An 11,738-nucleotide genomic window follows, 5' to 3' on the forward strand; every position below is an offset into this window, starting at 1 on the left:
ATGTGGATCAGCCACAAAAGGACTTGCCTCCACGAGGCATGCAAACTTCACTATGAAAAAAAAAATTTTACAAAAGGAGACCTCACCCTCAACCCTTGTACACCCAATTCTCTCTCTCTAGAAGTTTTCCTCTCAAAAGCTCTCTCTCTCTTGGAAGACCCTCTGAACCGCTGAAGTGCCTGGCGACCGTTGTCCAGGAGCCTTCTGCTCCTTCTCTCTCAGCGCTTCCGCCTCTCTCTTCTTCCTCTTCTTGGGTTCCGTGCGGTCTCAGGCAAAAAATCGAACCACACTGCCTCTGTTCAATGTACAGGACTTTTATAGGCCTTAATCACGACTTAGATCATGATTAGTACTCCTTAATCAACCCAAATCACGTCTCAGACCGTCGGATCAAGATCGGGAGTCACCTGGGCCCTCCGATCGTGCTTCGGTCCATGGAATAGTGCCGTGGACCGCGAGAAATGCGTGGAAAATGCTCACGCGGTCCACAGGCCCACTCGTGGACCGTCCGGTCCACGATGGATCGGAGAACAGGCCCAGGCAGGGCGCCTGGGCCTGGGCCGGCCCGCGCCTGCGCACGGGCTGGGCCAAAACAGCCCGCCTGGGCCGTGGGCCTGGGTCGCGCATCCCGCGTGCCTCCGCCTGCGGCCGTGCCGCTGCCGCCGACCGCCGGCGGTCCTCCACTGCCTCGGGTCTCGTGCCGACTTCAAAATCTCGTATCTCCTCTATCCGAGCTTCGTTTCGGATGATTTTGGTCTCATTGAACTCCGTTTTTCGCCGCGAACCTCGCTGTAGGCTCAATGTGGGTTGAATCTCGAGGTGTCAAATCCTAATATTCTGAATTAAAATCATCAAGGATCTACCCACCAATCTCGTGTTCCCTATCAACTAACCACTTAACCCAACAATTAAAGACAAGAGAGAAAAGTATAATTAATTAATTATACTCAGGAATAAAGAAAAAGAGAGGAAAGAGAGAAGAGAAAAGCCTCTGTTCTTCTCTTTTCTTCTTCCAAAACAGAGAATGCCCTCCCCTTCCTCTTGCTAATCAGCGGCATGGTCCTTGTTGATGGCCAATGGCGGTGCCTGATGATGGCAAGGAGGAGTGGTCTCACTGGTGGCCACAACCGACGAGAAGAGCTGAAGTAAACAAGGGAAAGAGGCTTGGAACAAAAGAGCCCTATTCCTATCCTCAAACCAACGGCTTATCCGTGCAAAGCTGCTTGACGGCGACTAGTGGACAATGGGAAAGGAAAAGAGAAAAGAAAAAAGAGCAGCTACCTCGGTCTGGCAGCTCTAACAGGAAGAAATCCGATGATCCTCTCGGCAAAACTCAAGGAAGATATGAAAAAAAAACTTGGGAGATCGGTGGCGATTTCTCAAGAAATCAAGAGTGGAACTCAAGGAGGGGAGGTGGCCTTTTTATAGGATGGATTTCCTAGGGTTTTTAGGCCAACTTTTTCTCAGATCTTGACTCTATCCTTAATCTCATTGGACATGAGAGAGGGAGAAACAGAGTCCAATTGAGACTCTCTTCTTCTTCTTCTTCTTTTGGCTTTAAATTTTGTGCGAGAAATCGGGTCCTTACAGGTGGCAATGCATAATCTTTTTAATATGTTTAACTTTATTCAACCTATCCTAGATAAAATTCAGTCATCTATTCCATAAAATGATCAGATTTGGATCTGAATTTTTTATCCATTTATAGGTTTAGATTGAACAATCTTAGATATTTTCTGCATCCAACCTGGACCATATCTTATCCAACCCCAAAAGCAAGTTGGTCCAACCGGTGCAGGTCCAGCTCAACCCAGGTTGCAATCCTTGCAACACCCTGGACCTAACTTTTGACTCATCTCCGCGTAGCCTAACGTTCATCTCCGGTAGCGTGGGCCAGAAGTCAATGCCGAGCGCGGCTTGCAACAGTGCAGCCGAAATCAAGTAAACGGATAGGACGCGATCTTTTTTGATCGGGAATCGCGACCGTCGTACTGAAATCTCATCCAGGACAATAAAATCCAGCGTTTCTGAGCAAATAGTACACCGCCACGTACGCCATTTACATGCATTTCTGAAACCTTTTTCTGAGAAGATTTGTTTGCTGCCCGCTTTAAGTTACGTGTCAGTCCATTATTTTCAGAAGAAGCTGTACGATATATGTGGACAGGCAGCTGATCTCTGATTTTATGCTTCCAAGCCTGGGCTCTGCTGAATCCCATCATAAATCCTTTGTTCGCCACCCCCCGGAGTCCCGACATTAATTGAAGATTTTGACTTGCCCACGGCTCTTCTTACTGACCCTCGGTCAAGATAGTCCACGTAATTAGGCTGAAATTACTAACGTTGCCCTTCTCTCGCTCTTTTTTCCCAGACAAAATTTAAACACCTCGGGCCTTGTAGTAGTTTTTTTTTTTTTTTTTATTCAAGATAAAAGACAAACAAGCAGAGGAAAAGAAATATACATACAACCTGGTTCTAAACCCAAGTAGATACAATCCCATAACCATCTACTACCACAGTACCAGCTCAGCCAATTGTAAATAACATTAATGAAAAAAAACTCCTTGAAAAACTGGCAGCAATCTAATCTGCCGCTTGATTTCCTTCTCACAGTATATGTACTGCTCTAAACATCCAAAAAGCTCTTCGACATTGCATTACATCTTTGAACAAAAAGATAATTTTATGTATGGATATAGAAATATTAAGGATCCATTGAATTATAGTATAGAGTCACCGTATACCCAAAGTTGGTTTGCTCCTTGCTGGTGAATTGTCACCTGAATACCTTCCCAAACTCCAGTCATTTCTCCATGTACAACTTACAACTGATCCATTTAATGTGACTGGCCTCCGTATATCAAAGCCTTTTATAGAGGACTTCATAGATCACTATAGCAATTATGGCAGATGATGAAGGAGAAAGCTTAGCAATCATGGAAGGAAAAAGAGAAAAAAAACGTCTCAAGCCTAGCCGGATGACCAAAGACTATAATGAGGCCAAACTTGGAGCCTTTGAACATGTCCTGACCCAGCTCACGAAAAGGGGAGGGTGTCCATCTGAGACTTTACCTAACCCCGGAAATTAATGGCTTCTTTTGACCGCTCACGTGTAACAACTTGCTCAAACCAGTGGCCTTTCTGTAAATCACGAGGAAGAGGCTGTCATTTCCGCAAATTCTCTTGAAAGGATGCAAGAGAAAGCTGGGCCATGCAAAGCTGCCGTTGATAACCTCTCTCTCTCTCTCTCTCTCTCTCTCTCTACATTTTCATAGCTCTCGCCTCGTCTCTTGTTCTCAGGCTTCTCAGGCCATGGCCTCTCACAGACTAAGCTGTTTTCTTTCCCCTTTTATAGTTTTAGTATTATCTCAATCTTTCCTTCCCTTTCTCTTTGGCGCTTCTTTAGAACATCTAGTTAGTGATCTTCCAAATCAACCATCAGTGGAATTCAAACAATACTCAGGATACATTACATTGGACGAAACTAAAAGCACCAACTTCTTCTACTATTTTGTAGAGGCCGAAGCCAATGCCTCCTCTCTACCCATCACCCTGTGGCTCAACGGAGGTATATATATTTTAGTCTCTATGGCTATCTCTACTCCTCTGCGTCTAATAATGTTCTTTTTTATTTTTAATAATTTCGTAAGCTTTGTGAAGGGCCTGGCTGTTCTTCTGTTGGTGGTGGCGCGTTCTCGGAGCTAGGACCGTTTTATCCCAAGCCCAATGGACAAGGGCTTAGAAGAAACCCTTTCTCATGGAACAAAGGCATTCAATCGCCCTCTATTTCTTGCTAATTTTCTTATTGTTTACATTTTTATGTCCTTTACTCATTTATTTATTTTTGAACATGAACAGTGGCTAACCTGCTGTTTTTGGAGTCCCCGGCTGGAGTGGGATGGTCCTACTGTGATAAAAAGCGAGATGGCTACAATTACGATGACTGGCAAGTTGGTAGGTCTCCATTTGTTTCAGCCTTTTTACCCCTTCTCCCAGAGAATTCTGGCACCAAATAGTTGCAGCAGGACTGAAGCATTAATAAACGTCTTAATATCAAAAAAAAAAAAAAAAAATAAACACAGTAAAAAGAACCGGTTGGCCATGAGAATAACGAGGCAATTAGTAGTTGCTAACTCATTAACACGCCGTATTAATGTTCTACTCTTCCAATCCACATTCTCCTTTTACGAGGCATTCTAGGCTCCATTTATGACCACTTTCTATTCCCCTGTTTAGAGTACTTTTCGGATGTGTATAGATATATATAGATATATACATACATATGGCTTTTTGTTTTCACTTCATACTGCACTGCAGCAAAGGAGAACTTGGCATTCCTGAGGAAATGGTTCCAGCTCTTCCCCGAGTACACCAGCCACCCGCTTTTCCTCACCGGCGAGAGCTACGCAGGTATAGGACAAGCTGGCCAGCATTGAATTGATGAGTGTCCGACCCTTATCTGTGTCAGTATGACTCAGTGTTCAGTGTTCTTTATTATTTTACTGGCCCTGGGTCATTATTACCATGTGGTGACCATGCTAATATCATAAGATAATTTACGTGCCCTAGTGATAGGTGTTAACTGCGTGTGCAGGGCATTATATACCACAGCTGGCATGGTTGATGGTGGTGTGCAAAGAGTTTAACCTCCATGGCATTCTGGTAACATCACATATATATGTTAACTTATAGACTTAATTCGCAGTGGTATATACTATATAGCTTGTCAACTGTTTATAAAATTTTCCTTCAATGTTGTATAGGTTTTGATGGCGCAGATATGAATCAGAAATTAATGTCAGAAATCAGAACATCAAAATAAACTGATAATTGTAATAATTACTATATATCCTTATGAATGTAGCAATGTTTGATGTTATGTTTCATTTACAAATTGACATGCAGATAGGGAACCCACTGCTGAACTATGGGATAGATACCAGTGCAACCTACTCCTTCCTTTGGTCGCATGGGGTGATATCTGATGAGACGTTCCATGGTGTCTCTCGCTGGTGTGACTTCAGATATGGCTACATGGGTGGAGAAGCAGCAGTAGAATATGAGGAGAGAAGGGAAGGGAAGAAGGAAGGGTGCATATCCTTCTTAGCTTCTGCAAGAAATGAGATGGGGAGCGACATCAACATCTACGACGTCACCGCCGATGTCTGTCCTCCTCCCATTCTACACCAAGCCATCATCCTCCATAAACAGGTACGTATATCCGAGCATTCAGTTCTTTTCACCACCAATCATCAAGCTGCACGAGCTACATTTGCTATCTCATGGATTAATCATTATATTTAGAACCTGTTTCTAGGTACTTCTATGCAATAAGAGTTTTAATTGCCTTTATCATTACCTTTTCAAGCACAATATATCCATCCATTATTAGTACTGTAATGGATGGTGCCACACCTGAAAGTGGGCCCGTCAGTGGTGTATGGCTTTTGATTCTGTGTCCAAGTCAAGCTGGACCTTGTTCCCACCTAAATTGGGTTTGGATCCAAGTTGTAGACCAGTCTATTAGATCAAGGAGTCGGTCTGACCTTCTGGGTAAAGAAAGAAAGAGCTAACCGGAAGGTATTATTTATTTGGGTTCATGGGTTCTCCCAAACTATCCCACTTAATTAAGCTCTAGGTTCTTTGCTAGGCTAAGAGTCAAGGTCCCATTACAAGTCCAATTAAATGCAATGACAAAAATCCTGATCCCATGGTCAGTCCCAAATACATCCATACTGCAGTGTTCCTAGTTCATTGGACCATAAAGTAGGTTGCTTTTGATGTTGTTTGTAATAACCTAAGACTTTGTTTAAAATATCTAGCTAGAAAGTGTTATTTAATTTTTTTAGCATTATATAATATCTAGTATATGGAACAGCACATACCTGCTCAGGTGCTCACAATTTAAAATGTTTTATCTAGTTATAAAATATTTTTTTAATAGTTATTTACGTTCTTGAAATATATTGTTTATGTTGGTTTGGTCCAATTTGCCATCCTCGCTTAATTAGTTTCAGATTTAGACCTGTAGATGTCAACTCTGGGGGCAAAACAAGTATAAATTGAAAATATAAATTGAACAAAAATACTTGAGGGATTACATAGAACATTCTGTTTTCTTTTGGTTAAAAGAGCAATATAGGACTGAAACCAAGTTATTTAATTTCCATCATCTTCTAAAGACTCATTTGATTGACAGGAACTGAAGGGGGGGGGAGGCAGTTCCTGAAAAGTAGAGAGGGAACTCTTATTTAGTTGAAATTTTAAGAGAAAATAGAGTAAAAAAAGTTCTTTCCATGGGAAGTCACTTCCCACATTTCATGGGAAGTGCAAACCCATAATAGAGGTGGGTTTTGGCATTTTCATACGATGAAAAGTAATGATATTTTTTCTTTCCCAAAATATCTTTTTAAGATTATGGCTAAGATTTTGTAAAATATCAGTAGACGGTTACGATGAAATACTGAATAATAATATAATATTATATAATATTATCTTAATATTTATATAAATATAATATTAATATTATATTTATATTAATATAATATTTTATTTAATATGATATTTATATCTATATTATTGAATTTATTATATTAAAATATTAATATTATATTAATATATATTAGTATTATATTAATACAATAAATTATCATGGTCTAATATTATATTATAATATTATATTTATATTAATATAAATATAATATTATATTTATATAAAGTTTAGGAGAAAAATATATGATCTTATATCTACTAAGAATATAATAGGTATTTTATATAGTTTTTTCAGAAAAATAAATACTCAACCAAACATAAGCTATTCTGCAATTAGTCATTTCTTCATGATCAACCAAATATGCCAAAATTTTATTCTCAAAAAATAACTTTCTGGGAAGTTACTTTCTATGAAGAAAAGTTCTTTCCGTGAACCAAATGAGTCCCAAGAGTTTCAGATGATATTTCTTCAAAATCTTACTATGATGATGCAGCAACTTGTACTTTGTGTAATGATTACATGATTGAGTTTCATAAATTGGTTTTAATTAGCAGGGTTATGGGACTGGAATAAATCCAGTTCACCTAATGAAACCCTAACACATGATCAGGCAAGCAAAGTTGATGCCTGACAGCAGAGTCCACACAGAAGTTTCTATGCATGACTTCATTGAGAAATTCTTTGTGCACCACGGGCGGTGTAGAAAATTTGATACAGAGTGCACCATCTTGTTTGATTGATCCACATAGTCATCATTTTCAATGTGGATTTAATGTCCGCAAGTCAGCTTTTTCGTTTAAAAATTTTGTATGACGAAAATACCCCATCTTTTGGAAAAAAATTATAAATCCTGTGGCGTATTATAGTTCAGGTTATCATAATATGGCTATAAATATCATAATATGGAAAGGATATTTTTTACAACCACTTTCTAAATACATTTAATACCTGCAAATCGACTTTTTCATTTGAAAATATTGAATTACAAAAATATCTCTATTTTTTAAAAAAAAATACGACATTCTGTGTATATTATAATATTCTGCATTATATTATAACATCCTATAAACAAAAATTATGATTTTTTGAATGCAGGATGTCATAATATAGACATAGGATGTCATAATTTTATCAAAGAATAAAGTGTTAGATGTGTGCCTAGATGCAGATTGGTCGACACATTCTGTACAAATGTAAGGCAAATTTATAATTTTGACTATAAATGAATAAAAGGGTTATTCTACTATCACATTGTGTACATTATGTCTGTGATACATCCTTTGAGTTAGTAGGAATGTTAATTCATATTTTCAAGAGTTGAAAATTTAAGACATGAATTTACATAACTAACTCATAAACAGCTCCTGACCATAGGATCATCATGAGGATGGTGATCGATCAGAAGGTTGGTGTACGATCGCTTTTTTAGGATAGATGTGTCTTGAGTCTACAGTGTAGAGATACCAGAGCGAGAGTACAGATATTCGTTGAGAATGAGAGTACTGAGCATGACCACCTCGAGCAGTCATAAGAAGTCTACTTCTCATCGATGACTAGCTCGATACTATAGCTGTGTGTCTAGTTCTTTGACCTGAGGTACATCGACAGTTCACCTTGAGTGTGTTATAGTTTGACTACACCATAACTCGTCTCCTAGCCATTCGAACCCTAAGTGTATGTTGGCTATAGCATATTCATTGTAGGAACCAGATTGCACCAAGATGGGATCTATCAATCTCGATAGATAAGAGGAGTAGTTCTATGATGATCGAAAGATTGAGTCCTTAAGCCCATGGCCATGGCAGAGTGAAATAATGAAAAAGAATTTTCATTAAGGTTTCACATCGGACTTGGATCGATCGATTGATTCATAAAACTGATATTGGGTTTGACGAGTTCACCTAATCCTAATTCAGTCGGAAATCATGATAGAAAACTCAATCACACAGGTAGCTGCACCGAGAGGTTCGTCTTAATTTCTGATGGGTTGCCACCATATACTGTTGATGTCACTGATGGATTTTGGGAGAATTAGAATGATCTTGATGATCGATCATTCTAATTGTCTGAATCAGAAGAGTTCTGGTCCATCAAAGGAGTTTCGATGATGTCGATGATGAGATTACGACATGTCTCATTACCATACGAAAATGAACCTAACTGGGTCACACAAACAAGAGTTAGGTCCGGATGTCATCAATTGAGCTAGTCTAGTTCGATTGATTTGGATTAGATCCAATTAGGTTCAAAAAATCGTGCTAGCACACGATTGAGCCTAACTTTCTCCTCGTGTAATCTTTTCTATCTCGACTGAGTCAAATGTGATTTGACTCATCCAGAGAACCTTGAGAAGGTTTCTCACAGTCTGACTGGAGCCAGTTCAGCTCAGAAAGGACTTGTCTTAATTCATGAGATAAATTTAAGACAACACTGCTAATTCCTGTCACCTGTCATTTTCGTTTTAGGACATTGGTCAAACGTTGACCCATGACCTTGGACTGAAGGCCACTTGGCAAGAGCTCATTGGAGATTTTTTTATGGAGTGTCCACCTATTAATTGGGCCTCAAAGTGGGTGCCATATTCAGATTGGGCGTGCGCCCCAAGTGGATAAGGATAGAGTCCCATGAGATGAGGACTCTGATCCCTTGATCAACTTGGACTGTGGGGCGCCAATCTCACTGTGCTTATCCAGTGTTGGTGCAACAGTAGGAGGAATTATGGAGATTGTTATCTGAAATGATCAGATGACATCACTCTATCAATCAAAATTTTTTCAGAATTAATTAAAATTTTTTGATTGGTCGAATGATGTGGCACTGCATGGCGCAGCAGGGTCTATTTAAACCCTGTCTGCGCCTAGGGTTTAGAGACTCTGCACAATAACTAACAAAAGCCTGAATCCTCTCCACTTCTTCATGCCCCCTCTGCTCCTTTCCCTCCCCTCTTTACGTCCAAGAGGTTGGGCATCCATTTGGTGCTTGTCCAAGGCGTGGTGGCTCTTTGATTAGAAGACTGCAGAGATTTGTCAAGAAGCTGCTGCTCCAGCTTCAGAAGATCTTCCAGATCAGATCCAGATCTAATTTTTGGAGCAAAGATTCAAGGAGAAGATGATCCAGATCTTGCTTGAGTGGATATCGGTAGAGGCCAGACGACTGTGTGGCTATTTTAGAACCTCGGCATTGCTGTGATCATCTACAGGGTAATCTAGTTACCTAGAGTATTTCTCTATTTCTCATGATTTTAGATTTAATTTTAAATTTAATATCAGATAATAGGAATTAGATCTAATAGATCTTAGATCTGAAATATCGTAGGATAATTTTTTTTAAAATATTCTGCCCCAGATCTATTAGATCTGAGAGATCCTACAAGAAAAAGCTGATTTTTTCTTCAACTAGTATCAGAGCCAGATTGATGGCTCTATTTTAGATCTAATTTAGATCTATTTTTATTTTTATTTATCTGATATTGATGAATTTTAGATGTCACATCCGATTGATAGGATCTGAAATCAGAAAAATTTAAAATTAAATCTAAGTAGATCTAACATGTATGAGATGCATGACTAGACTAGGAATAGTTTAATCTATGAATAGTCTTATAGTTTTATGTTTTAATGTGATCAAAATATAAATTAGATCTAATTTATTCTCTATTTTTTGATATTATAAATGTTATATTCAGATCAAAAAATAAAAAATAAAATTTAATTAATTCATAAGATTGATCTATTGCATGCCTAAACTAGTTGTAGAATTGTTCTAGTAACTGTCTAGAATAGATTTTATATTGAATAGTTCAATTTAAATCATATTTTTCAGATGTTATATGTGATGTATCAGATCTGAAAGCATACTAATTAGATCAGATTTTAATACATGAGATGTATGCAAAGCATGTATAAGTTAGATCTAAAATTATATATGTGATATGTAATTTAGATCTAACTAATTTTGTAGTTAAATTAATATTTCTGATTAAGGTGTTTCTCATACCCGTCCGGTCATAAGAACAAAGTAGGGTTTAAGACCCTCTCCTCCCATTCAATGGGTATTTTTATGGCGTATAGGGGTGCTGCGCGTTCATCCTTAATCAGAATTAAAATTTATTTTTTGCAAAACCTAGATCCTGGATTTATTTTACATTTTTGTTTATGAACCCAAGACTTAATTAATGAATTAAGCCTATGAAATCAAATTAGGTCTAAAATTGAGAATTTTAGATCTAAGCCATTTCATAAAATTGGGTTCGACTTGGGTAGCTCAATTAGGTCTAGCGGTTGATCAAACTGAATCAAAAGTTAGTTAGTAGGATTATGAAAGCTAATAATTGACCAGTCTAATAGGATTAAGTCTAGGTCAAGGTTGAATCATATTCATATGTGACTCGATCAAGTTAAGACCTAATTTGGCTAGTGGTTAGAGCCTGGATTGTAGGCTAATCCAATTGTTCTGGTTCGATAATTTGGTGTCTAAGGTAAGTTGGACAGATGCGACTGACTAATTTTTAATTGGGAGCTACTCGATTGAATGCGTTCTTGTCAAGTTAATGGCATATCTCTTCCACCGGTCTCACTTACTGGCCATATGTGTCAATCCAATTCTGATTTGAGGTGGCTAACAATTCGAGCTAACCCATGCCACTAGGTTAGTCATAATTGTTATGACTATGTCAAGTCAAGTTTAATGAGACCTAAATCAAATCTCTCTAAGAAAATATTAAGTCTAAGGTCTTCCACTATTATGGATGTGCGGGTCTTCCCGGAGTTGATTATTCTCGGCTGGTTACAGTAGCTCAGTTGCACCGAGAAGACGCAACCATGTCCATTAGGCATTGGATGCTATGGATTAGAGGATGGGTTGTGCTCAATATTCGGATACGGTGAGGGATCCAATCAGGAATCTAATTCGTGCAAATAGTGGTCTGACTTAACTAAGGATTGGAACAATATTCGGGCACGGTGAGCTTCATGAATTAAGACAAGTTTTGGATGCACCATGATTAGAAAATCATTGGACAAGAGTTGTCCACTCATCGGTTGACCCATCACCAATAACTGTTAGGTGAGGTGGTGAGCCAATCGGTGAGACCGCACCACCCACTAGAAATCACTAATACGAAGATTTTCACATCTCTACTAGGGAGTGTAGGGATCTGAGAAAATAGTGGGAGCCTAATTTGTTTAAAAATAAACCCTAAATAAATTGGTTAAGTCTGATTACAATATCTAACTAGAAACTTGAC

General features: G+C 38.6%; 1 protein-coding gene across 3 annotated transcripts in view; it reads left to right on the forward strand.

Moving 5' to 3' along the window:
• The first annotated feature begins 3,223 nt into the window (after window positions 1-3,223).
• LOC105034938 (serine carboxypeptidase-like 42) overlaps window positions 3,224-11,738 on the forward strand; it is a 20,106-nt gene continuing 11,591 nt past the window's right edge. Inside the window, exons 1-6 of one of the 3 annotated variants that reach the window (XR_012134342.1) lie at window positions 3,224-3,568; window positions 3,661-3,768; window positions 3,859-3,954; window positions 4,318-4,410; window positions 4,595-4,662; window positions 4,906-5,211. Coding sequence is in view for 2 of the 3 variants with exons in the window: in XM_073243517.1 (XP_073099618.1) it covers window positions 3,313-3,568; window positions 3,661-3,768; window positions 3,859-3,954; window positions 4,318-4,410; window positions 4,595-4,662; window positions 4,906-5,211 (927 nt within the window). In the remaining variant the exon portion in view is untranslated. Of the gene's footprint in view, window positions 3,569-3,650; window positions 3,769-3,858; window positions 3,955-4,317; window positions 4,411-4,594; window positions 4,663-4,905; window positions 5,212-11,738 lie in introns of all 3 variants that reach the window. The other 2 variants (XM_073243517.1, XM_073243518.1) reach the window with 2 other exon arrangements.

This window comes from Elaeis guineensis, chromosome 9, assembly GCF_000442705.2.
Source record: "Elaeis guineensis isolate ETL-2024a chromosome 9, EG11, whole genome shotgun sequence".
Taxonomy (NCBI): domain Eukaryota; kingdom Viridiplantae; phylum Streptophyta; class Magnoliopsida; order Arecales; family Arecaceae; genus Elaeis; species Elaeis guineensis.